General features: G+C 54.5%; 2 protein-coding genes across 2 annotated transcripts; one reads left to right on the top strand and one right to left on the bottom strand.

Moving 5' to 3' along the window:
* The first annotated feature begins 34 nt into the window (after nt 1–34).
* Nucleotides 35–7,245, top strand: QPCTL (glutaminyl-peptide cyclotransferase like). The gene is made up of 7 exons (XM_046680326.1): nt 35–286; nt 758–901; nt 1,589–1,870; nt 2,902–3,054; nt 3,156–3,255; nt 3,758–3,874; nt 5,982–7,245. Exons 1-7 carry the CDS (start codon nt 77–79, stop codon nt 6,125–6,127), a joined length of 1,152 nt encoding a protein of 383 aa, XP_046536282.1. The 5' UTR covers nt 35–76; the 3' UTR covers nt 6,128–7,245.
* Nucleotides 7,246–11,113: 3,868 nt separating this feature from the next.
* On the bottom strand, nt 11,114–24,125 carry FBXO46 (F-box protein 46). The gene is made up of 2 exons (XM_046684193.1): nt 24,023–24,125; nt 11,114–13,598 (listed from the first exon to the last, which is right to left on the bottom strand). The coding sequence occupies exon 2, from the start codon at nt 13,518–13,520 to the stop codon at nt 11,703–11,705; it is 1,818 nt and encodes a 605-aa protein (XP_046540149.1). The 5' UTR covers nt 13,521–13,598; nt 24,023–24,125; the 3' UTR covers nt 11,114–11,702.
* Between the last annotated feature and the right edge of the window lie 2,077 nt (nt 24,126–26,202).

Below are 26,202 nucleotides of genomic sequence, written 5' to 3'. Positions count from 1 at the left end.
CCGATTTCATGGGGTGGGACTTGGCTGGGCCTAAATTCTATCCGCGGTCCCGGACCGGTTTTAGGGCGAAGCTGCCATGCGTTCCGGGGGTCGCGGGCGGACCCGGCTACGGCTCGGAGACCGCGGCCTCTTGGAGCCCCCCTCACCGCCCAAGCGCCGCCTGCTGCCGCGGGCGCAGCTGTTGCCCCTGCTGCTGCTGCTGCTGGCCGTGGCCTGGGCGCTCTACACCATCTGGGGCGGCTGGCACCGCCGGACCGAGGAGCCGCTGCAGGGCCGGGAGCTGCGGGTGAGGCCGGGCGGGGACGCAGGCAGCGCGGGGGCCCGCATTCCCCGCCTCCCCTTCCCTAAGGTCTCAGGTTGACGTGGCTTTCTCATATGGCCCTAGCCGCAGGTGCCAGGGTCTCTGTCCTTAGATCGCATGCCCCTTGCCAATGGAATGAAGCTTCGGGCTTGTTCTGTAATAGTGGCTCCCCTTTAAGAGGAAGGGTCTGGGGTAATAAGACTGAGAGTTCTGGCTTCTAATCCTAAAGTTAGCTCTTTGGAAGAGTCCCTTCTCGCTGGGCCTCGATTTCCCAATCAGGATTAGGGTGGGCTAGACCGGATGGGCTTGGAGGGACTTTTAAACCTCCGATGCTGGAGGCAGCGATTTGGGAGAGGACCCGGGGCTTCTTAGGGGCGACGGCGCCCGGGGTAGGGTCGGAACGGGGGTTGCTCTCACGCTCTGCTCTTCTCTGCCCCATCCCACCCCTCTCCCAAGGGCCCGTTGGTTGGAAACCTGCCCGAAGCCCGGCTGCGGAGGGTGGTGGGGCAACTGGACCCAGAGCGCCTCTGGAACGCTTACCTGCGCCCCCTGCTGGTTGTACGGACCCCGGGCAGCCCGGGCAATCTCCAAGTCAGAAAGGTAAACGGCTCCACCTCCAACCCGACACGCAGCCTGCCAGGGAAAGGGAAATAGGGAAATTCCGCCTAAGATCCCAAAGCGGCTAAGAGGCTGCCCTCTGTACCGCCCCCACCAAAAGTGTACTATGTGCTAGGCACGAGCAACCGCCCTATGAGGTGGGTACCAATGTGATCTTCGTTGTGCAGATGGGGAAACTGAGGCCCAGAGCAGTTAGGCATCTTGCCCAAATCCCACAGCTAATAAATAGTATACCTAGGGTTTCGACCCAAACAGGTTAGATCCAGAGCTCGTGCCTTAACATCACTGTATTGCTTCCCAGAAAGCATCGAGAGCCATTTGAATCCTGCCTGAGTTCAAATCCCACCTCAGCCACGTGGAGTGTGACCTTGGACTAGTTTCTTAACCTCTCTGTGCCTGTTTCCTTATCTGCAAAATGGAGCCATTGACAGTCCCTACCCCAGAGGGTTCCTAGTGCTATTGAAGAGTGAGCTGAGATTAGTCTTGTTGGCATCAAGAGGAGGGTCACCCCACCCCTGGCACCCAGTAGGTACTCAGCAGAAGTGTGTCAAGGGGACGATTTAAAGCGAAGTGGGGCTTGTGAGTCAGCCTGACCGCTCTGCTAGGCTCAGGTCACGTGGCCCTGCTCCCCAGTCCCCGCCCACCCTCCTGCCTCTCTCTTGCCACTAGTTCCTGGAGGCCACGCTGCGGGCCCTGACTGCAGGCTGGCATGTGGAGCTGGACCCCTTCACGGCCTCGACGCCCCTGGGGCCCCTGGACTTTGGCAACGTGGTGGCCACACTGGACCCAGGGGCTGCCCGTCACCTAACCCTCGCCTGCCATTATGACTCCAAGCTCTTCCCATCTGGGGCGGCCCCCTTCGTGGGGGCCACAGATTCGGCAGTGCCTTGCGCCCTGCTGCTGGAGCTGGTCCAAGCCCTCGACTTGGAGTTGAGCAGAGCCAAGAATCAAGTGAGGAGTGGGGGGAAGGGTGGGGGTGGGGGGTAGTGGCTGCCTCTGCCTTGGCCCACGCCACCAACCTTCCTCTCCTGGTTTCATCTTCCTGCCTCCAGTCCACACACAAAGCCACAGGCATCTTTCCACCTTCTGAATGTCACATCCCGTCCCACCTCTTCCTAAAACTCTCCCATGGCTTCTACCTTGTTCCACGCATAAGCCAGAGTCCTCATAGTGGCCCACGAGGTGTGCCCTGTTACCTCTAGTCTCATCTCCTCCCTCTCGCCCTTCACTCAATCCATGCTAGCCACCCACCTCCTCTGTGTTCCTCAAACCTGCAAAATTCACTCCTACCACAGGGCATTTGCACTTGCTATTTGCTCTGCCCAGTGCCCCTGTAAGACAGCCCAAGCTCCCTGGCCCTTGCTGACCCCTCAGGCCTTTGCTCAACCCTGTCTGGCCCCAGCGCTTGTCCATGTTGCCTCCCTGCCTGGGAACACTCTTCCCTCTGCTCCACTTTGCATGGCAAGCTCCCACTCCCCCTCCACGCAAACATCCCTTCCAAACAGCCCTGACATGCTTCCGGAGCCAGGTTCTCCTCCACCCCTTCCTATGCTCTCAGGACCCTGTAGTTCTTGGAAGCGTCGGTCCCAACTGAATTTCACTGGTCGCATGATTATTCATTGGTAGGTCTGTCTCTTTTGCTAAACAAGCTTGGGGAATAACAACGATAATCAGAGCCAACCCCGATTTAGTGACTGTATGCCCAGCACTGTTCGAGGACCTGGATTCGAATCCTGCCCTATGACTAGAACTGTTAGGGACCCCGTTTCTACATAAGGAAACTGACGCTTCCAGGAGTTAGTGACTTACCCACGGCTGCTCGGCTATGCAGTGGCTGAGCCTGGATTTGAACCCCAGCAGTCTGGCTCAGAGCCCATACCCTTGGCCGGTTTGCCCCCTTCGGCTGTGCAGGCGGGCAGGAAATGTGGGTGGGTTGAGGCGAGGGCTGGCCCTGAGCTGGCCCTGACCACCGGCTCCCACAGGCGGCCCCGGTGACCCTGCAGCTGCTCTTCCTGGACGGGGAGGAGGCGCTGAAGGAGTGGGGACCCAAGGACTCCCTGTATGGCTCCCGGCACCTGGCCCAGCTCATGGAGTCTGCGCCCCACAGTCCTGGCCCCACCAGGATCCACGCCATCGTAAGACCAGGGCCCCACTGGGTTCCGGCGAGGTGGGGAGAGGGTGAAGCGAGGTTGGCGGCATCCCGCCTGGCCTCTGCAGTCCTGGCCTCTCTTCCTAGGAGCTCTTTATGCTTCTTGATCTCCTGGGAGCCCCCAACCCCACCTTCTACAGTCACTTCCCACGCACGGCCCGCTGGTTCCATCGGCTGAGGAGCATCGGTAGGTGAAGGTGGAGGCAGGCACCAGCCTGGGGTGCGGGAGGCAGGCCGGGGTGGGGCAGGCGCCTGTCCTCTGAGGGGTCCTCCAGCCTTCTACCTCGCTAGTCTCTAAGGCACTAGGGCAGAAACATAGGATGCCCCACAGCGGTCAAGGGCAGTGATGACCAACGCGGGCTCAGGGGCCAGACAGCCTGGCTTCGAATCCCAGCTCTGCCTCTTCCCAGCTGTGTAAACCTGGGCAAGCGGCTTCCTCTCCCCGAGCCTCCACTTCCTTGTCTGTAAAATGGACATGGTGGGAACGATCATCGGGGACCTCCCTAGACTCAGAGGGATTAATTGAGCTCGGGAACACAGTAGGCCCGCAGTAGGGGTAACTGACACTCATTCTTGTTGGCGTGATCAGCGCTCTACCCCCAGGGCCCCTGCCCTCCTCTGATTGGTGAGCAGGGGGACCTTTGACCCTGAGGGGCTGACCCTTGCCCTGTAATCCCCGCCTCCTCCAGAGAAGCGCCTGCACCGTTTGAACCTGCTACAGTCTCATCCCCACGAAGTGATGTACTTCCAGCCCGGGGAGCCCTTCAGCTCCGTGGAGGACGACCACGTCCCCTTCCTCCGCCGAGGTACTTGCTGGGGGCGTGGGGGGCAGGGGTCCAAGGGAGCCGTGGATGGGACCTGGCCCTGGCCCCTTCCCAGGAGTGGGGCCTGGTGGCGAGTGGCTTAACCTCTTTGTGCCTCGATTTCCTCATCCGTAGAATGTGGGTAATAATAGCCCCCGTCTCCGAGTTGTTGGTAGAGGACTGAGCGTGTTCATACCTGTAACGAGCTGGGCGCAGTGCCCGGACATAATCGTTTGAGCCTCCATGATCGCAGTTTCTTCCAGCTCTTGCCTTTCAAGGCCCTGGCAGGCCAGCAGAATCGCCCGAGGAGCTTCGGGAAATGTCCCGTCACGTTTCAGCCCTACTGAACTGCAGTCGTGGACCCCTGTGTTATTGTGACAAAACTCCCAGATGATTCTGCTGTACAGCCGGGTTCAGATCACAGGTTTCAGCATCAGACAGGTCTGGGTTCTAGGATCTGCAATTTACCACTGGTCGACCTAAGGCAAATTACTTAGCCTCTCTGAGTCCCCGTTTCTTCTGGAAGAAGAGGTAGAAACATACACACACATATCTAAGTGTATATTCATCATCGCCAAGTGGGTGAGAATTAGATGAGGTATATAAAAGTCCCATCTTCGCAGTGCTTGCATATGTTAAGTGCTAAAAACTTTTTAAATTTTTACTCTATAAATTACGCATTCAACAAATATGCATTCCTTACTTCTTATTTATTTATTTGTTTTTGGTGGGGAAGATTGGCCCTGAGCTAACATCTGTTGCCAATCTTTTTTTTCCTTCTTCTTCTTCTTCTCCCCAAAGCCCCCCAGTGCATAGTTGTATATTCTAGTTGTAGGTCCTTCTGGCTCTGCTGTGTGGGACGCCACCTCAGTGTGGCCTGATGAGAGGTGCCATGTCCACGCCCAGGATCCGAACTGGCGAAACCCTAGGCTGCTGAAGTGGAGCGCGTGAACTCAACCACTCAGTCACGGGGCCGGCCCCCAATCCTCTATTTTGTATATGGGATGCTGCCACAGCATAGCTCAATGAGTGGTGTGTAGGTCCGTGCCCGGGATCTGAACCTGTGAACCCCAGGCCGCTAAAGCAGAGCATGCGAACGTAGTCACTCCGCCACCAGGCTGGCCCCGCGTTCCTTACTTCTTTATTGGTTCACTCGGTGAATACTTCCCAAGGCAGGTACTGAGCTAGGCGGCAGGGATACGGTGACGGCCATAATCCGCTTGGCTCCTGTCTGGTGGGGGCAGATATTTAGCGAATCTGGACAAACACAGAGGGAAGTGCTCGGAGGACGGGAAGGCAATGTAGTGCCGGGGCTCAGGGCACAGACTTTGGAGACAGGCGGCCTGGGTTCATATTCTGACCACTGTTTACTGGAGGCGGACTCTTAGGCAATCACTCTGTCTGCCTCTGTGCCTCGGTATTTACATCTGTAAAATGGGGGTACGTATAGCACCCACCTTAAAGGATTATTATATGGATAAAATGGGGTGTATGTGTGTGTGCGAGTGTGATGTATCGGCCTGGAATAGAACAAGTACTGTCTAAGTGCTAACTGTGAGTAAAGAAGAGAAAAAGAGCTTAATAACGTATACCGGGTGAGGAGGGTCAAAGACATCTTTCCCTTCTTCTGGTCTTTCCATAATCCATTGAGGTTTTTTTTTTAAAGATTGGCACCTGAGCTAACATCTGTTGCCAATCTTTTTTTTTCTTCTTCTCCCCAAAACCCCCAATTACGTAGTTGCATATTCTAGTTCTAGGTCCTTCTGGCTCTGCTGTGTGGGACGCCGCCTCAGCGTGGCCTGACTGCGCCCAGGAGCCAAACCACTGAAATCCTGGGCCGCCGAAGCGGAGCGTGCAAACTTAACCACTCGGCCACAGGGCCGGCCCCCATTAAGTTTTGAGTTTCTCTAATTTGTGTTATGAAAACAGTAGATATACTGGAATATGTATTTTAAGCTAACATGTTGCCCTCACACACTTAAAACCATCAGTCAGAGTTCAAGTGCCAGAACAGAGTATCTTCTTGGGGGAGTGGCGGAGGGATGAGGCAAGGGTCCCGAGGCTCCTGGGTCAGCCGTGGGCCTGACTGAGTCTTCTCTCTCTCCTGCAGGGGTCCCGGTGCTCCACCTCATCTCCACGCCCTTCCCCTCCGTCTGGCACACGCCGGACGACTCTGAGGCCAACCTGCACCCACCCACGGTCCACAACCTGAGCCGCATCCTCGCCGTGTTCCTGGCGGAATACCTGGGGCTCTAGCCTGCCTGGCTGACTCTGGAGAAGCGCCCAGCAGGGCACGTGCCAAGGGCACCTGGAGCCAACAGAGCTCAGGCTGGGCCCGCCTGGGGTGTGCTGGCTGGTCCTGCTTAATACCTTCAGCTCTGCTTGGGCTGTGATTGGAAAATCCTCTTTCCTTTGACTATCTCAAGCTGCCACTCTTCAAAGACATAAAAGAGACCAGCGTGGGGTGAGCGCCAAAGGAATCAGAGGTTGGCCCCTGCCCTGAGGGAGATGCTTGGGTGGAAAGTTTGCAGGGGCCAAATGCTGTTCTGTTTTGGTCAGCAAACCAAGGACTGGCATCTGGACCAGCAGTACCACCCAACCAAATGAATTCTCTGTGGCCCATGTTCTTGTGTCAGTTCGCTCTCCAGAATGGCAGCCTTACTACTGCAGCGGTCCGAAACTAACTCCCACTTGGATGTGCCCCGTGTGGCCCAAAGAGGATGCGCTCGTAAGAGGGAACAGAGGACATGGAAGCCGATACTTGGGAACTCTAGATTCTGCCAGATCCAATGAGCATTAAACCAGTGTTTCTGGAAAACGTCTTCTACAGAACTGGCACAAATAGGTGTTGCATGAAAAAGGGGATTGAAAAAGCAGGGTGAAACAACTTTAAATGAATTTCTTCATTGCACAATAGGAATTTCCAAGAGTAAGATGGAGAATGCAGTGTTTTCTCAAAGTATTTCTCACCATGGAACCCCTTTATTGGGAAGCACCTCAGAGAACTAGGGTACCTCAGAAGATACTTTGGGAAACACTGAGTTTTGACAGTTTGTGTGCACTTAGGGTAGGAATGGGTAAGACAGACCTAGATTCACTGCAAACTAGTTACACCAAACCATCTTTTCCCTTTCAGCTGTGGGGACAGCAGTGCGAGATGGTGGGTGTAACAGCAACTCTAGTGATGGCCTGAGGAATTATTTCCCAACTCTAATTTTCAAACTTAACCAGGGTGCTTATTAAAAAATGCAGACTCCCATGGAGCTGGCCCAGTGGGGTAGTGGTTACATGCTGCAGCCTGGGGTTCGCGGGTTCCGATCCTGGGTATGGACCTAGCATCACTCAAGCCACACTCTGGTGGCATTCCACATAAAACGGAGGAAGATGGGCACAGATGTTAGCCCAGCAACAATCTTCCTCAGGCAAAAAGAGGAAGATTGGCAACAGATGTTAGCTCAGGGCCAATCTTCCTCACCAAAAAAAAAAAAAAAAAAAAGTAGACTCCCATTCGGGGGGGTGGCGCAGGGGTAGGGACCTACTGAATCAGAACCCCAGGGAGGGGCTGGGACTCTAACAAGCATCTGAGGAAGACTCATGATCAGCAAAGTTTAGGACATGCTTTCCCTAAGGATACAGTTTGGTGCGTTTGCAGCAGCTTAGCAACCCACTCTGAAGAAAACCATGAAACGGAGGGCGCCTAGCAAGGGGGTCATGCGGGGCTCTGTGCCTGCTGATCTGGGGACCTGGGACCTGGGAGGCAGCAGGGTTGCCAGGCTAGGACAGAGGGTTACTAGGTAGTCACTGAGCATTTGCCTTCCAAGCTAACTCAAGGCTGGAGGAGACTGAAGAGAACTCATGAGCTGAAAGTCAGGATATCAAGTAAGAGAAGGTCCTCAATTCAATTCTTCCACAGTAGCTGACATTTATTGGCACCTACTATGTGCCAGGTCCCACGAGCACTTTATACGTGTCAGCTCATTAATCTCCCCCCACATCCTGAGGTCGGCAGTTTCCGGTGCTCATTTTGCAAATGCAGTGGTTAGGGCTGAGAATGATGAAGCCGCTGCTCAGAGCGCCCGGGTGCTCATGCACAGCTGTGCTCCAAACCCCATGTCCTACCTCCCTTCCAAACACCGCCTGTGCTGGACCAACAGATCATCGACCAAAAGTCGCTGCTGCAGAGGTTTTCAACGGGCTGCCAGTTAGAGTGGGGCTGGGGCAGGGCACTTAGAGGTGGACTTGGCCAGAAGTCCAGAGTCCAGAAAGGGAAGTGACATTCATCAACAGTTGGGGTGGTGAGGGTCTCAAACCACAGGGACAGTTCCTATTTCTTCTTGTGTGGCAGGCATGGGGCCAAGGACTTAAAGGCACACCGTGTCCCCTTAGCCTCAGAACCATCCCAGAAGCAGGTGAGACCATCACCTCGTTAGCAGCGGGAAGCAGGTTGGTCAGTTACATCCCTGGCCCCTAGGCCTCGTTGCATGACATCTTGCTTGCGTGCTACACACCAGGACTGGGCAAGGGGCCTGATGGACATTCTCTGCTTGAATTTGGGGTAGGGATTGTGAGCCCCATTTTACAGGTGAGGCTGCTGATCCTTGGCAAGGCCATCTCCCAAACTTGGGCTCCCCCCAGCTTCACGCTATGAAGGTGCCACTTGGTGTATCTGACGAGCACAACTGTTGAGCACTCTACATGTGATGTCTCTCAGTCTTTTGAGAAAACGTCAGTATTTGCATTTTTCAGATTAAGAAACAGAGCTTCACAGCGACAATCTTCCTCAAGCAAAAAGAGGATGATTGGCAACAGATGTTAGCTCAGGGCCAATCTTCCTCAGCAAAAGAAAAGAAAAGAAAAGAAAAGAAAAGAAATTGAGCTTCAGAGAAATCAATTGCGGAAGATCACATAGCTAGACACTCAGTGCAGTGTGTCTAGGTGTACGTTTCATTTTATTTATCCTGCTTATGACTCATGGCACTGATTAATCTTTGACCAGTCTGGACTTTGCAACTGTTGTGTCTTTAAATATTATCTTTGCACCATTTGCTCTTCTCATTCTAGAATGCCAATTAATGTGTTCACTTATCTCACTCTATCCTCTACAACCTTTCGTATTTCGTATTTTCTCAGGTCTTTTTTTTCTTGTTTTTGTCTCTGTGCTACTTTTTGGATTTAGCTCTAGTTCAATAAATCTCTCTTCAGCCGTGTCTAATTTGCTGTTAGCCCAATCATTGAGTTTTTACTTTGGTTATTGTACGTCTGTGGGTTTTTTCCTTTCGTAGCTGCTAGGCTATATTTTAGCTCAGGGGGACCGGCAGATATTTCCAAGCCCTCATTGCATTAGAATCTGTGACGGTTTCACTATCAGAAGCCTTTGCGGGTCTGTTTTTGCTCTCATTTCTGCTGGTTATTGCTCCCGCTGCTTTATTTCCATGTGTGTTTGGTTATTGGACTGTGGACTCATTGTGTGAAAAACCACTGGTGGGGATTCTAAATGAGAGTTCTTTCCACCAGAGGACTGATGTTTGTTTCTGCCAGACATCTCAGCTCGAAGCACCCTGGAACACAGGGGTGATGCAAACCTGGGCTGCAAAGCTGAGCCGAAGGCCAGCCACTGACCACAAATTCCCAGGGTCTGCTTTTTTCTTTCCTTTGCCCTTGGGCTCCCCTCAGCATTTAGAACATCTCTGCAGTCTCCCAGCTCATCCTTACCCGAGCTTATGGTTTGGTGGGATCCCAGCTGTTAGATTCCCCACCTTGGGCAGGCTCTGGCCTCGACTCCAGCCTGCTTCTCCTAGTAAGGCTACAAGGAGCAAACCCAAGTTTGTCCCCATCAGCAAACGCCCTCAGAGCAAAAGTGGTTTCAGGGCCCCATGTACCCTTTCCCTTAAGTGTTTGGTTTACTGTATCCTTAACTGTATTTTATTGGCTATTGCATGCTTTTAAGATTTTTTACTTCCTGTTTTCAGCAGGAGAGCTCAAATAATCGGGCCCTCCCTCCACAGGAAACTGAAGTCCCACGAAACCAAGCTAAGATTCAAACCCAGGTCTCTTTGATTCTAAAATCTAAGTATTAAATAACTACTACGATAGATCCTAATCTCTCTGGAAATTTTGGTTTCTGGTAAGAATGTCAGAGACTTAGGCGCCTCTCAATATCCATTTTCCCCTCTTCTTGTAAACTTGAATTTTTAAAATGTCTTAATTCTCCTTTTTCCTTATTAAATAATTAAGTGAATATTTTAAAGCTTTAATTACAGGGATCCTTAGTAAGAGTTTTTTGGTGGGCATAATGCACCCAGCTAAAAGACTACATTTCCCAGCCTCCCTTGCCGCCCTTCCATATGGCTTTCTGACCAGGGAGATGTATATAGATATAGTGCAGTACTTCTGGGAAGAATGGGGCTTCCCTTCCTGCAAAATGGTGATGGCTGGCATTCTAGCAGCCATCTTGGACCATGAGGATGAGGGCCACAGCCAAGGAAATCGTGAGCTAGAAGGAGGCTGGGTTCCCAGTGACTTCAGAGCCACCATACCTGCCCAACGCTGGATTCCTAAAGAAATAAAAACTATCTTGTTTAAGCTACTAGGATTTTGCAATTTTCAAATCCAAAGTGACATAGATGAAAAGAGTCAAAAATAATCTCAGGCTAAGGGACTGGAGTAAGGATCCGCATTCTCTCAACTTCTTCCATCCCGCCACACACGGGCCCATGACCCCTTTCACCCCCCAGCCCCCTCCCTGAGCAACACACGAAGCAGTCTAGGCCCAGCCTTATAAATATTGATTTTATAGAAAGGACCAATTCAAAATCGGTCAGATGCCACAAGCTAGAAGCTTCCAGAACCACAATGATAAAAAAAAAAAAAAAAGCAAAAAAAAACCCCAAAGAGAACAAACCAAAATACCCCAGACCAAACTGCCTGAAAATCAAAGTCTCAATTGACCAAAGGATTCTAGAGAAACGCATGTGGCTGGGGATGGAGAGACCCCAAGGCCTGAACAACTACTCAAGAGTGGAAGGAAAAACAAGCCAGAAATTCAAACCCACGGTCCCTGCCCAGCGGCCCCCGACGCTGTCAAGAGCGCGGCAAAGGGCTTCACAGCTTTTTTGTGGGGAGAGTGATGGCAATAGCTTAGATCACAGAGGAGGGGAATTTTTATACTTCAACTCTTTTTTTTTCCTCTTCCTCTTTAGGGGAGCTGGAGAGACAGGTAGCTCGAGGTTAAGGAGAAAACAGTGATTTTTACGATTTTAATGGGGAAAACATCTAGAAATGACAGGCTGCCGTGAAACGTGCCAAATTGCATCTGTTATCTGATGGCCCCCAATTCCTAAAGAGGAGGTGAGCCTTGGTGTAAGAGGTTACGAGATGCGCCCACCTTGGCAGCTGCCAGACTCTTGGGAGAACGCAGCTCCAGAGACAAGGAATCGGAGGAGGGAGCGGAAGGGGGCCAGAATGGGGGAACCCTTAAGGAGGACCAAAATTAGCTGCCAGTCTGCTCCCTGCTGGTGGGTCCCTGGGGTGTAGAGAGCGGCAGGGAGGGTGTTGGGGCTGAATGGAGAAGAAATTGAGATGCTGATGAAAAAAAAAACACACCCTACTTGAGGGTCCACGGCCCTGGGTCTGAAGAGTAGAAAACCACTGGGGGTCAGTCAGTCCCAGTGCTGTCTTGGGTCACCCCCCCAGAACCCCGTATCAGTTCTGGAGGGGGATAGGTGCTGCCTGGATGGGGGGGTAGAGGCTGCTGACTCAGTCCTGGCCCTCAGCTCCCAGGGGGAGGGGGTGGGGGTGGGCATGGTGGGCTCTCCCCCCCCCTCCCCCGGCTTCACCTCCCCTCCTCCCGGCCAGCCCGGCCGCCCCCGCTGCCCGGCCCGTTACAGGGCAGCACCCAGTTGTTATCGTGCAGACCCAGGCGGCAGCCAGGCGTCTCGCGATCGGCTCGGCGGCAGCACATCCAGTAGGAACGTCCGTAAGGCAGGTCGTGGTGGTAGGGCTTGGGGTGCCAGCGGCAGAGCGACACGTCGCCCTTCTCGTATCTCTTGCGGCACTGCTTGCAAGGGTCATCGCGGTAGAGGGGGTCGCGGCTCCAGCGCGAGTCTGTGGCCCGCACACCAAACGCCTCGATGATGCCCTTGAAGTGGTGGCAGGTGCACTTGAGGGCCGCCAGGGCCCGAGTAGGCAGGAAGCTGAAGATCTTGACCAGCACGTGCTCGGGCAGCAGCAGCATGTACTGCCGTGGCTCGAGCAGCCTCTGGATCTTGAAGCGGATCTCCAGGAAGTCGTGCGACACGTGCCGGTACAGGCGGCACAGGGAGGTGTCCGCTGTGCCCTCGGCATCGTCTGGGCCTGGCGCGGCGGCTGGTGAGTCCGCCGGGGGTGGCTCGGGGGGCCCGTCGGGCCCACGGGACTGGAGGAAAAAGAGCTGGCCCGGCGGGGGCGGCTCCTCAGGGCTGACTGTCAGGCACACCGTCTCCTCCTTCACGTTCTTGGTGCCATCCTTGCCAAAGAAGATGCACTCGTCCACCACGCCGGTCACCACCACATCCACGTGGAAGCCTGACGCTCCGCAGTCCCGGGCAGGGGGGGGAGGGGGGGCCGGGGGAGTGTCCTCGGGCCTGGCGGGGGCCGGGGTCTCAGCCTCGCTGGCTTCATCTGCCCGAGCCAGAAGGAACTCCACGTTGCTGGGGAGGGCGTCCCGAGAGGGACTGATGAGCTGGTACAGGTCACAGGTGATCTTGTCCTTGGCTCGGGCCCCAGGCCCTGGGCTGCCAGGGTAGGCACATCCGGGCCGGCCCCCGTTCCCGTTGGCCAAGCTGCCATCGGGTGCGCGGGGCTCTCGGCCGTTGGAGATCCGGAAGGCGATGCGCACCTCCCCGGGGCCTGGTCCAGGCCGCTCCTCCTTGCGGAGGCCCTTGGCCGGAGGGTTGTCCCGCTGGGCCTCAAAGTGGGCCACCGCCTCGGCTACCCGGCTGCAGTCCCCGCCACCAGACCGCCGTTCGGACCCCAGCCCCTTGGCAGGCCCGCCCTGCTCAGCTGACACAAAGACCACAGGAGCTGGGGCGCCGGGGCGCGGGTAGCTCTGCAGGGCCAGGGCGGCCCGCTGTTCCACCAGGGCCACCATCTCAGCCACAGAGAGCAGGTCCACGTCCTCACCGGCTGAGGCTGGGGTCCCCTCAGCAGCAGGGGGCCCCTCCCGGCCCCCGGGGTCCGGCGGAGCCTTAGTGGGCTCCAGACAGCGCCTCCTTCTCTTGGCCTTGGAGCTGTCACTGCCCCAGTGCCCCTTGACCTTCATGGAGCTGGCCCGGCTGCCCCCACCACACTGGTGGGCCACAAAGAAGGCCACCTTCTCCTTCGTGTTCCCAGGCTTGATAACATACCACGTGTCCAGCAGGACTCGACCCTCGTCGCCAGCAGCTGCTGCCGAGAGGAGCGGGGTGGGCTGGGAGGCGGGGGCCTCGGTGGCCAGGGCGGGCGGCGTGTTCTCTGAGAGGGCAGGCCCGTGCTCTGGCTCTGCCCCACTGCCCGGCTCAGGGCAAGCTGGCGGCTTGAGGGCTGTGGACGGTGGGCGCGGCTGGTTCTGGGAGTAGGTGCCAAAGGGCCGGGGGCACCAGAGCTGGAAGGGCAGGAGGCTGCTGCGGTCCATTCTGGGCAGTGGTGGCAGACAGGCAGGGGTTCACCACATCTCAGGACCTGGAGGGTGGTGGGGGGCTCCACAGGCCACCTGGAGACAGGGAAGAGGAGGTTGGGGAGCTGGAGGAACAGCTTGCCCTCCAAGTACCACCCCAACTTCAACTTCCCCTGAGGACATAGACCAAATTAGACCACCAAGAACTCTAGTCCCGCCCCACGGCACAGGTGAGCAAATAGAGGGATGCAAACGGATGGGACCTGCTCTTTGAAAACCCAGAGCGTGACCGGAGCTGGCAGCTTGCTCCAGCCCCACAGACCAGCCTGCACTGCCTGCCTGCCTTCATCACGATCCAGAAGCCTCTGGCTGCCAGAACCTTTACAGGGAATCCAGAGTATCAGCTGACAGACAGCTCCTCTTTCTCTATTTGCTCACCCAGTACCAGTTCCTGAAAAGACAGGAATTCCCAGCCCTGCCCCCAGCTCTGGCTGCTTGAGCCCGTGGAGGAAGAAACAAGGTGGGCCAGGTGGGAGAAGAAAATCTGAGATCAGAGCCAGAGAGGCCCTTAAGAAATTGGCTCTTCGCTATGTTTGGGTCACGGGGCTCTTTGAGAACCTCTTCAAGCTGGGTATCCTCACCCCGAAAAATGCACACACTGGCCCAAGACTGTGCAGGCGACCCCCTTCAACACAGCCAGACCCCTGGGATACGAAGGCCTGTTCCAGTCCAGCCTCCTCCCCGAGCTGCGCACAGGTTAAAGGGGGTTCAGAGTGGAGTAGGGTGATATAGTGCAAAACCAGGTCCTCAAACTTGGTTTCTGAACTTTCTGATTCAGGGCTGTCTTAATGAGGACCATTTTAGTTTGCAATAACTTTGTGTGCATGCCCTGATCTGCAGGCAATTCTGCTACGGAGCCCGAGAGGCCCACTTTCCACCGCAGGACCAATAGGTAGCCCATCCCTCTGTCTCAGTCTTTCCCCGGCCCAGCTCCCTCCAGACATCTCAAAACCAAAAGCCCTCCAAACCTCAAACCTTCCACATGCCTAGAGACCAGGGCTCAGCCAACTATGGCCCCCTGGCCATAACTGGCCCCACGTCTGTCTTTGCGAATAAAGTTTTATTGAAACATGCTCATTTGTTCATGGCTGCTTTCATGCTGCAATGGCAGAGTTAGGTGGTTGTAACAGAGAACATATGGCCTGCAAGGCCTAAAATACTCATTTTTTGGCCCTTTAAGGAAAAAGTGTGCTCACTCCTGCAGTACAGACTGTCCCTCTAAATTCAGGCAATTCCACAGACACCACTAAAACCCCATTCACTTCATGGTCCTGAAGACACCCATTCAAAATCCAGACGGCCTCCAACACCCAGAGACACCAGCAACAAAGGGAGTCCCAATCCTAAAAATCTTTAGCCCCATGATCCCTAATCCCACCTACCTCTCACATACTAACAGCCTCTGCTGAAATCCCAGTTCCTTGTTTAAAAAAATCACCACACAGCCCCTAAAACCTAGAGAAGGCTATGTTTATCACCACCAATACGTCTAAATGCCCAGGAACAGATGATAACACAGCCAAGGGCATTCTCTAGGATGCTAGCCCTCTACAACTTAGGCACCCCCTGAAATTTCATAATCACTTCCTATCCTTATCTCCAGAATCTCAATGCCCAGCTCCCCCCCAAATATCTAGACCCTTTGAAATCCCACTTTGAACTTCTAAACCTAAAAATATCCCCTCCAGCACAGAAGGCCCTAACCTCAAGGCACCCCTCACAGATCCCATGCCTACCACAAACGCCAACACACACAGCAATTTCCCAACCTCACAATGCCCCAAAAGACCAGTTTCCTGGAATCCTATACTCACCTCCAACTCTTTCTAAACCTCCCCATGGCCTCACTAATCCTTCAGAAGCCCCTTCACTGCAAAAGAACTCACCGAAACAGAAAAGCTCCCTAACACACGCAACTAATCCCAAATCACGTATTTCTCCAAGCCAAAGGAACCCCTAAAAGACTCCCAAAGAAACCTCACAGATGTTCTAAGAGCAGACGCGTGCTTCCTGCACGCTCTCTGGGAGCTGACTAGGGGCTGTTCTGACAATTCCTGCGAACCCTCCCAGGACCCTGTGAAGCCTGCAGTGTCACTAGTCCTGATTTCCAGATGAGGCACAGAAAAGTCGGGAGAAGTCAAGGCAGACCCAAACCCAGCCATTCTGGCCCCAGAATTGGTATTCTTAGACTGCCTACTTTGCTTCTAAGTCTCTCCGTGGCACCTCACATCCTACACCCACCCGACGCCCCAAACCACATAGCAGACCCCCAACAACACAACCGAACATTCCACATTAGCAAAGAGCCCAAAGCCCAACCCCAAGGCGCCCCCTAAGCTCAAGTGAACCCCACAGTATGCCCCATACCCAGGCAAAAACTTCCCCAAGTCCCAAAGCATCGCTGAAACGCAAACTGCCCCCCAAATTTTGTAGGTATCTCCCCGAAACCCGCCAATCAGCACAGGGGACCCGTGCAACCTAGACACGCCCCCCCAAGCGCCCGCCCCCGCGAGCACCGCCCCCTCGCGGAGGGGAGCGGGTGGAGGCACATACGCATGCGCAGAGGCGGAGAGGGCCCGCCCCCTCCCTCCTTCCCTCCGGCCGCCGTGCAGGCGGGCGCGCAACTCGCTTCTCTCCGCCCCTTTGTTGACAGACGCGCGCGTGACGCCCGCAGCCAATGAGCGACCGCCGTTCGAGGCCGTGCCCATATAAGGAAGGCCTTGGCGAAGGGGCCCAACTTCGAAAGAGGGAGGAGTAGGAGAGAGACGACGAGGTGGGCGTGGAAACAGCCGAGGGTAAGAGAGCGTGGAGCAATTCCCAACTTCCTGCTAAACGGAGGAACAAGGCCAGGGCAAAGGCCAGGGCCTTCAAAGAGAGGTTTATTACGCGACGTTCCCTCCAAACAGGGGTCCTGATTGACAGTTGAGATTTAAAGGGCCAAGCAGCTCCCGGGCTGAGACTCCAGGGCGGAAGGAAGCGGGCAAGATCTGAGAGTGCCCACCTTTAGCTGGGAACCCTGGGGGTCGAGATTTCCTGCGGGGGGGAAACTGGGCAGCGGGATCCCCTCACCCTGAAAAACAAATGGGCAGAACCCTGCGACGGCTCCCGCGGCGCTGAGGCTAAGCCCCTGGGCTTGGCATTCAAGGCTCAGGCTGCGTGCCCAAAGGACCCCCCAGTTCAGCCTTTCCAACCAGGAGCCTCCAATGCGACTCCGACTTGGTACAAGAAAAGAATATGAAAGGCCTCAATAATGACTTTTTAATATTGACTACCTGTTAAAATAATATTTAGGATATAATTTAACAAAATATTTAAAATTAACTTCACCTCTTTGACTTGTGGCTACTAGAGTTTAAATTATACAGGCGGCTCACATTATATTCTATTGAACGCACTGGTCTACATCCTTTCAATGCCAGGCCAATTCAAGACACACCCACAGGTGGCCCCACTGCAGGTACCTGTTGGGACATCACCTGTGCCCCCAGCACCCTGTCCCAGCCTTGCCTGCTTGCGACCATCCCACACATCACAGCCAGAGGGTCTGCTTAAATCAGAAAGCAGACCCTGTCCCTACCTACTCAGAACCTGCCATGACTCCCTAGTGCCCTTGGGGAAAAACCCTGGTACCCAACTTGTCCAGCCTCACCCCTCCCAATTCCGCCACACCCCCAGTGGACCCAGGCGGGCACCTGGTCTGGCATAGAGAGTAGTTAGAGTACTCGGGCCTCAGCTGGTCCTCAGTAGACTAGGAGCTGGTCTCATCTTCACTGTATGGATGAAGAAACTGAGGCAGGACAGGTGGCCGAACCAGCCCAAGGTCACCCAGAACCGGTGTGAGCTGGAGCAGGGATAAGAGCCCAGGAATCCAATTCCAGATTACTGCGCTGTTGTTTCCCTAAATATTCTCAGGGGTCTCAGCTCAGCCACCCCCACCTCCAAGAAGCTAACCCCCTTCCCCACCCCGGGGTCAGGCTCCCACACTGGCCTAGTTGCTTTCTAATCCTCACAGTCACCAAGCTCTGCCCTTCCATGGTCTTTGCATTTGCTGTTCCTGCTGACTTGAATGCCTTCCCCCCAGAGCTCCACGTGGCTCGACTCCTTATTTCATTTGGGTCTTTGCTCGAATGTAACTTTAACAGAGAGACGTCCCCTGAGGACATTCTTGGAAACCGCCCACTTGCTCAGAGGGGGACCTCTGGGTTTCCTCCTCCCAGCCCTGCCCGCTCTGGTCATCACTGTCTAGGGATGGATCCGTCTCCTCCACTGGACTGTGAACCCCCTGATGGGGGGTGGAGGGGCGGGGGAGGAAAGGCCAGAGAGATCGTGGTCATCACGGTGTACCCCGCAGGACTGCCCCAACCCAAGCTCCCTGCCCTGAGGCTCCACATCCTAATGGCAGTGTAAACTCTGTTTCACACCCAGGTTGTCTGTGTCCCAGCCAGCATGGTCACTGGAGCAGAATTTTCTAACTCCCCACAGAGTCCAGCACGACCCCTGACACTAGGTCAGCTTTCCGAGACTGCGCCACGAAGACCCATTTATCGTACAACACCATGACCCAGAAAGACTGAAAATAACAAGATGGAAAAAGCCAGACCAGGCAAAGACGAACCCAGAGACACGTAAAGGAATGACACTACCACTTAAAAAATAACAATGACAAAACAAAAGGTATTATTAAAGACACAGATGGGGACAAAGGAAGGGAACCCACTAGCCACAAAACTTCTCAACGTATGTGAGGCTAACAACATGGCCTCAAAAGAGATCAAGCAGAAAACAAGAGAACGACAGAGAGTTTGGCAAATCCAGAGTGTAATGGGAAACCTTACTATCTCTCTCCATGAGAGACTGGCTGAAAACAAAATTAGAAAGGACCTGGACCACAGAACCAACATCCTTGATGGAACACCCCCAACAATAAGACAATCCACATTTTCACATTCCTGGTCTGACATTATTCAGAGGTCCTCCTGGGTGCTGGCCCTGGGCTGGTGGCTGGGGACACAGAAATGACTGTGCTCCCCAGGAAGAGCTCATGGGAAAAGGGGGCAGACGTCCAAACAAACAATCATGACCAAAATGAATATATTAGAGAGAAAATGATGGTCGCCACAGCAGTTAACACTGAGCCCTCACTGGGGGCCTTTGCTCGAAGCGTTTCACACATATTAACTCATTTAATTCTCACCTCGTCTCACTATTTTTAATCTCCTTTCAAGATTAGGAATCGGAGGCAGAGAAAGGCTAAGTAATTGCCCTTGGTCACAGCTTGGTGGCAGAGCTTTGAATCAAGGCCGGCCGACGCCAGAGCACACGGTGTTCACGCAGCTCGAGCAGCTTTTTACTGAGTATACCAAGCACTTTTTGGGGATCATTCCGTTCAGTCCTCAAGGCTTTTGCACTCTCTGTTCCTCCTGCCTAGAATGCTCTTCCCCAGGTAGCCACAGGGCTCGCCCCCTTACCTCCTTCAGGTTTTATTCAGAAATCACCTCCGCCAGCCCTTCTTTGATTTAAAACTGCAGCCTCCACCAAGAGCCATATACGCTCACCCTCCTCTTTCCCGATTTTTCTCCTTAGCATGCTCTGCTATCTAACGTACTATAAACTTTACTGAGAAAGTTCACTGTCGGTCTCACCTCACCACAATGAAAGCTCCCCCAGGGCCGTATTTTTGTCTGGTTTTGTCACTGCTGGATCCCCAGCTTTCAGAATAGCACGGAGCACTTGGCTACGCACAGTGTGGTCCCCCACCGCCCCAGCAGCAGCCCCTGGGAAGGTGGTAGAAACGCACAGTCTCGGGGCCGCCCTTCCCCTACTGAATCAGAATGCACCTCGACAAGATCTCTAGGAGATTCCGGTATGCATTTAAGTCTGAGAAGCAATGTCGTAGCACATAGTAGGTGTGCAATGCACATCTGAATGAAAGGACACCGCCGTGCTGTCTGCCTTCTACACATGTGCTCCTCGGGACCTCTTGGGAAAAGCTGGCTGGTTCCAGCCAAGTCCAGCTGTGGAAATCCTGCTCCCAGGACGGAGGCAAGAGACCACCTCCTCTAGGAGCTGTCCTGGTGCCCTCCCAAGTGACGTGGAATCTCTTCCTGCTGAGGCCGCCTCTGGCAGCACCTGTCACCCGTCACTGCTGAATGACAATGACCTGGGTGAAGGCCTCTCTCCCCTCCTCCCTGTGGCCTTCTGGAAGGCAGGGACCTCTCCTCCAAGGTGCAGCTGCTCCAGCCTCTGCACGTGGCTCGCTAGCCTAGTTTAGCTCTTCCGGCTCCATCCTTTCCATAGGAGCCAGAGAGATCTTTCCAGGCACAAATGGGACCACATCCCTCCCAGGATGAAAACCCTCCCACGAGGTGCAAGGTTGCAAAAAAAAAATGCATGTCCGTGAACCCTTTCTCGGAAAGCTACTGGAGGATTTGCTTCAGCAAAATGAAGGAGTAAATCAAGAAAAAGAAAGCTATCAGATCAAGGAAATAAGATGCCGTGTCTCCATAAAAGCACAAAGAAAGGAGAAAGGCTGACAATTAACAAGCTAAGTGTGCCCCTTAAGAAGCTGGAAACAACAACGACAAAAGGATAAACCAAATGATAAAGTGCAGATGCCTGACTCCCCACGCTGACTCAGGTGACTCCCCTCCCCCCACCTGGGGCACCGCCATCCCAGGGTGGCGGCTGTCAGGGTCATGCCAGCTCAGGGCTGGGCACAGAGCGGTGCCCACAGTCACACAGGAATGGGTGGCAGGACACCAGGGCTCTGCTCCTGGTCCTGCTCCTTCTGTTTCCCACCCTCAAGATCCCGCTACCCCTGCCACCAGTGTGCCCCTTTGTCCACAATCCTGATCCATCCAAACTCTTTTTCTTGGCTTTTTGGCCTCAGGGTCTCCTGGCCTCTCTCCTCCTCTCAAGTCTTCCTGTCTGAATAATAGCTCCCTAAAGAATCATCCAGGCCTCCGGATCTAGAGATACAGGATGCCAGGCATGGCCCGCCAGCACCCCAGCTCCCCCACTTCTGGGGCTGTGACCTCAGGCAAGGTGCTCAACCCTCCGTGCCTCAGTTTCCCCCACCGTAAAACGCAGATTATACCAGCACCCACCCATAGCTGGGTTCACGATTCATTGAGATCAACCCAGAGGAGCACCCAGTGCCAGCCAGGTACCGAGGGGAGGCTCAATATTCAGGGGCTGGGATTATTAAGAGAAGGTGAGACTGCCTAAGAGTTTGATAATCACTGACTGAGCCAAAAGACGTCTTCCCTCTTTATTTCACATTCTGAAATTAAACGGATCGTAGCCTCCCACAATAACCAAAACATGGCCCTTCTTTTGTTACTGTCGGGTACAGGGTCTCACTTATTAATTAAACTGATATTTACAGAGCGGCTACGGTCTGGGCAGTGGGGATAGATACGCAGGGAAAGGGGGACCCAAGTCCTGTCCTCGCGGGGCTGACATACTAACTGGACAGAGGCTCCATAAATACACAGTAAGCTGCAAGGTGGCAAGTGCTGTGGGGGACAAATATAGCAGGAACGGGGGATGGAGTGTCAGAGGGGGTGGGGGGTGGTTACGATCTTCATCAAGGGGTCAGGATGGCATCACGGAGCAAGGGATGAGCCAAGCGTTTTAGAAAACCTGTGCTTTTAGGAATAATACAGCTCTACCAGAGCCGCTAGAAATATACCATTAGACATGGTAAAAATATCATTTTGTATGAGTAAGCTTCAGACAAGCACAGGCTGAAAACACATTTAGGATCTGAAGAAATGGCGAAATAACGTGGAAAGCAGGCACATTTTCTAAGACAAACAAATAAAGGAAAGGAAAAAAGAGTGTTCCATTACCCCCAGGCACCCAGATGTGACGACGACCAGGAACAGGCATGATTGAGAGCTTGGTAACTTTTCCGGAAACCGATAGCTTTTCACAGACAAAGTGTTAAAAATCCATGAACGCAAAGACAAGCAGGCAGAGCTGGCAGGAGGGGCTGAAAATGAATCAATAACAGAGAACTCAAACCTGAAAAATGCGGGGCCAATGCCACCAGAGCCGCAAGATGGTCCTAGCACTGTGACGACGGCAAGCTCCCCAAGGGCAGGGTGTGGACTACTCCTAGAAGGGACCCCAACTTTCCAGAAGAGGAAACGGAGGCCCAGAGAGGTGAAGTGACTTACCCAAAGTCACACCGCTGATGGGTGATGAAGTCAGGATTTAAATCTGGGTGCTCTGGCTCCAGAGTCTGTACTCAATACATTTTTCTTGAAAGAACAAAAATCACAAAAAGACCTCCCACTTATGGAGAGCTTCACGGGCACTAGGCATTTGATATAGGTTACCTCATTACCTTACAAGGGCCTCATGGTTGGAATGTGGCCCCATGTTACATAAGAGAAAACTGAGGCCCAGAGTGGGAATGCAACTTGGCCAAGGACACACAGCAGCAGAGGTGAGGAACCTGAACCTATCTGAAGCCAATACTTTTAATCATAAGCTTTCCTCTCAAAGTCAGAGAACTTATGACTTGAACTCCCGAAGCCTCATGGCAAAGAACCAAACTGTTTCAAGAGGAATTACAAAGTTGCCAAGCTTCCCCGGAGGTCAAAATGACCCAAAGGTTGGGGGGGGGGGAACCACACAGTGGGTAGAAATAATTCCTATTCACGGAAATACCTGGAGTCGGGCCAGGCTGGGCATGGGCAAGTGAATTATTTATACTTGGCTGCGGAGACGGATGGGGACAGATGGAGTTTCTGGGCACCCCCTCAGGGAGTCACCCTTGGACTTGGGAGCCCAGCAGCAGAGAGTGGGGAACTAGAAGAGTCAGGATATGGGGGCAACCTGGGAGAGAAAGGAAAGGAGGCAGGCTGGCTGGCATCTCCCTCATTGGTCCCTCTCTACCTGCCTTCTCTCTCAGGTTGCAGGCTCCCACTGATGTTAAAAAAAAAAAAAAGACAAGTCATGTGTCTTCAGCACTTACTCCACTTTACAAGCTTGCCTCCCCGAACTGTCTCACCTTCCTAGGGTTACTCATCCCATCTTATAGTTGAAGGGAGGTCAAAAGACTGGCCCAAGGTCACAAAGCAAGTAAATAGCAGAACTAAAATTCAAAGTGAAGACAGCTTCAGTTCCCCAGTCGCTGCCTACTCGTGACATTGGACTTCCGCACAAGGAGAGTGAACCAAACTACGGCGGTGAAAACACAGATGCTGAGCCAGGATGCCTACGTTGGAATCCTGCGTCTACCTTTTAATGCTGGATGACCTTGGGAAAGTGGCTTAACTTCTCTGTGCCTCTGCTTCCTTTCTGTAGAATGCAGATAATAACAGCGCCTACACCTTAGCAGTGTTGGCAGAATTAAACGAGTTAATATGCACAAACAGCTAAGAAGAGGGCCAGGCACTTCCTAAACAATAATCGCTAGCTGTAATCTACTGTGGGGAGCCCCGGCATGCTTCTGAGCTGGGGTGTGCCCAGATCGGTGCCAGGTGCTGAGAAAAAAAGCCCCTGGGCTGAAAAGGAGGGAATTCATTAGCACCTGTGACCCAGTCACATTCCTGGGGTGGGGAGCTTCCCACCAACAGATCTGAGACGGAGGACTTTCTGCCAGCCACAGTAAGGATGTTACGCAGCCTCCCCTCTTCTCAGTGGCACGTTGATCCCACGATACAGAAAATGACACAGAGTTTCAGAGAGGGGAGACTTGCCCAGGTCACAGAGGAGTGGCAGAATAAGGGATCTGAATGCTGGACTGCCCATAGAGATAACCCACTACGCTTCTCCAAATCCCACTGGAGAAATGAGTGCAAGAGGGTGTCTCTTCGGCCCCTTCTGGCCGTATGATCCTACAGTTCTGCGACTGTCTTGTTTACCGGGAGTCTCCGGCTGGACGAGGAAACTATCGCTACATCCAGACCCCTAATCTCGCGCTCCCCATCCCACCCCGAGTCCTGGATCCTAACCCACATACCACTCTACCATTGACTTCTCTCTCCCACCATCTCAACTTGAGCTCCTGCCCCCAGTCGGATCAAGAGGCCCCAACCCACCGCATCCACAGCTGGCCCCTCCCTCGCAGCCTCCAGACCCGCTCATTCATCTAGCCCTGACTTCCAAGCCTTTCCACAACCCCCAGGCTAACCCCCTCGAAACTGCCCCGTTCAGGGCCTCTGCCTGGACGCCCAGCCCCTTCTCCAACTCGGGACTCCCTTCCCCAGCTCTGAGCTCCCTAACAACCAGTCCCAAAGCTCGACTCCCTCCCCACCTCCAAGACCCGTCCCCAGCCCCCATTCCTCCACTACTCCCTCGAGCTCCCATTCCTCCCAATCCCCTCCCCCAAGCGATCTCCCCTCGCCCAGCCCCTTCTTTAGCCCCTGCCTCTTCCCTCTCGCCACCTGGTCCCGAACCCCCGCCCCGGCTTTCAAGCGCCCCTGGCCCCCTCTCGGGGTTCTCACCATCTCCCCGCGCCGCAGCTCCCTCGGCTACGCGGGTTTCCCCCACTCGCTCCTCTCCAGCCTCCCCTTCCGGGTTCCCGCCCCGAAGCCCGCTGGGAATTGGAGTCCGGGCGGCCACGGACTACACTTCCCAGAAGGCAGCACGGTCCAGCTTGGAGGTGGGGAAAGGAAGCAAACTGGGCGGGCTGAGGAAAAGAACGACTCTAACTCCCAGGAGGCGGAGAGGGCACTTGGCAGCGCAGGCGCAGAGAGCGCCCCCGCCAGGCTCTCCTCCATTTTGGCCCAGGACCCTCGGAAAGGGAATCGAGAAAAGTGCAAACGGGTGTTTGTGAGGGGTGAAGAGTTGGGGAAGAGCAAGGTTATCGATTTACTTAAACTCATTAAAATGATAATAAACAGTGCCTTGTAATTTCTCAAACACTTTCCCATCCATTTTTCCCCCTGGTTTTCTTACCACCACCCCCTAATTTACAAATGAGAAAATTAAAATTTTGGAGGGAGGCAAGCCCCCATGCACTAGGAACTCGTCCACATCACGGTTAGAATAGGAGCTCCACGAAGACAAGCCCCTTTGTGCACCTTGTTCAAGCACCCAGAACAGTGCAAATAAGTGTCGAGTCAATATTTATTGCATGCTAATTATATACTGCAGACAACCATAGTAAGAATGATCCCAAATTTAAAATTAAAGCCAGGAAGAGATTAAGCCTCTTCTCCATGGCAACACAGCAAGAAAGTGATTTGAACTGAAATGTGTTGGACGCCAGGGCCTCCGCTCCCCACTAGGTCGCTGGATCTCCTCCCCTTAAGCTGCGTTTTCCAGTCCATCCTCCTCGTGGGCCGTTTCTAAAATGCAGGGTTTGCTCTATCGAAGGAACATAAATCTTCATGAGGGAAACAGCTAAGATCCAATTCCAATGGCCTTGCTCTTTGAATCTTTTCTCAATTTGTGGCTCTTTAACGTGGTCCCTGCCCGCTAGATTCTCCTGGTCTGTGAGCCTTCCCCACCGCACTGGGAAGATCGCGCTAAATCCCCAACTTCCAGCATGCTTGGCACGCAGCAGGCCCTCATCAGACATGCGCTGAAGGGAAAGATGGAAATGGGACACTCGAGGGCCGAAAGGAGCCTCCAGATCTCTCTTCCCCGGGGAAGAGTTGGCAGTTGGGGAGACCCCGCCTCTATTATCAGCGTCCATCAGCCCTGGACCACGGGAGCCGGCAGGGGGCGTGGCCAGGCGGGGCGGGGCCTGCCGAAAAGGCGGGCAGCAGAGCGAGCGCTGATTGGTCGGCAGTTTGGCGCACGCCCGCAGAGGCCGCGGCAGGAGGCGCGAGGCCAAGCTCGCGCGGGCAGGAAGACGGGGCGGTCCACAGGCGCACACGCGCATGCGCACTGCCGCCTGCACTCTGCCGTTTGCCGCGTCTGGCCTCGCACCCTGCTCGCCTTTGGCGGGAACTGGTGGGGGCGTGGCCTGGCCTCAGGGGCGCCGTCCGGCCTCACGCGCGCGAGCCTCGCGCCCCCCGGGGCTGGGAACGTGGTGGCCGCGCGCGTGGCCAGCCTCCTGGGACCAGCACGAGCCAAGGGCTGATCCGGCTCCCAAGGGTGGGGCTGGCGCGAAACCAGAAGGGGGTTCCTCGCGCCATTTTGCACGGCCTGAGGCGGGGCCTGGAGGCCCAGGGGACCGGGCGGGCGACCCCTTGCGTCGGGCCGGCCGCAGGGGGGTGACCGCTGGCGAGCAGCACTTTGGGACTGTGTCCTCCCTCGAGGGTGGGGTTCGGGGGGGGGGGGGTAGTGGGGACAGGAGGGCAGGCCTGCCCGGGTTTGGAGCCCAGGCTCCAGTTTGAGAGGCGGAAGGCCAAGTTTGGGGGTCTGGGGTCTCACGTTAGGATGTGGGGTCTCCGGGTTTGCGTCTGGGTGGGACTCGTTTTGGAACCTGGGGATCTTGGGTTTTGTGGCTACGAGCCTTCCTGCTGGAACCCGGACACCCTCCTTTGGGGATGGGGCAGTCTTCGTTCTGAGTTCTGGGGTATCATTTGGGGTGGGGAGGGGGGTCTGGGTCTGATGTGGGAGCATTGAAGCCTCAGGATAGATTTAGGGTCTAAAATCTCAGTGGAGCATAGAGGGGATGAGATTTAGGGTCTGGAGTCACCGTTTGGGACTTTGAGAATTAAGCGTGAGGGCC

Source organism: Equus quagga, chromosome 13 (assembly GCF_021613505.1).
Source record: "Equus quagga isolate Etosha38 chromosome 13, UCLA_HA_Equagga_1.0, whole genome shotgun sequence".
NCBI lineage: Eukaryota > Metazoa > Chordata > Mammalia > Perissodactyla > Equidae > Equus > Equus quagga.
Note: the sequence above shows the minus strand (reverse complement) of the source record. Positions and strands in the feature narration are given on the sequence as shown.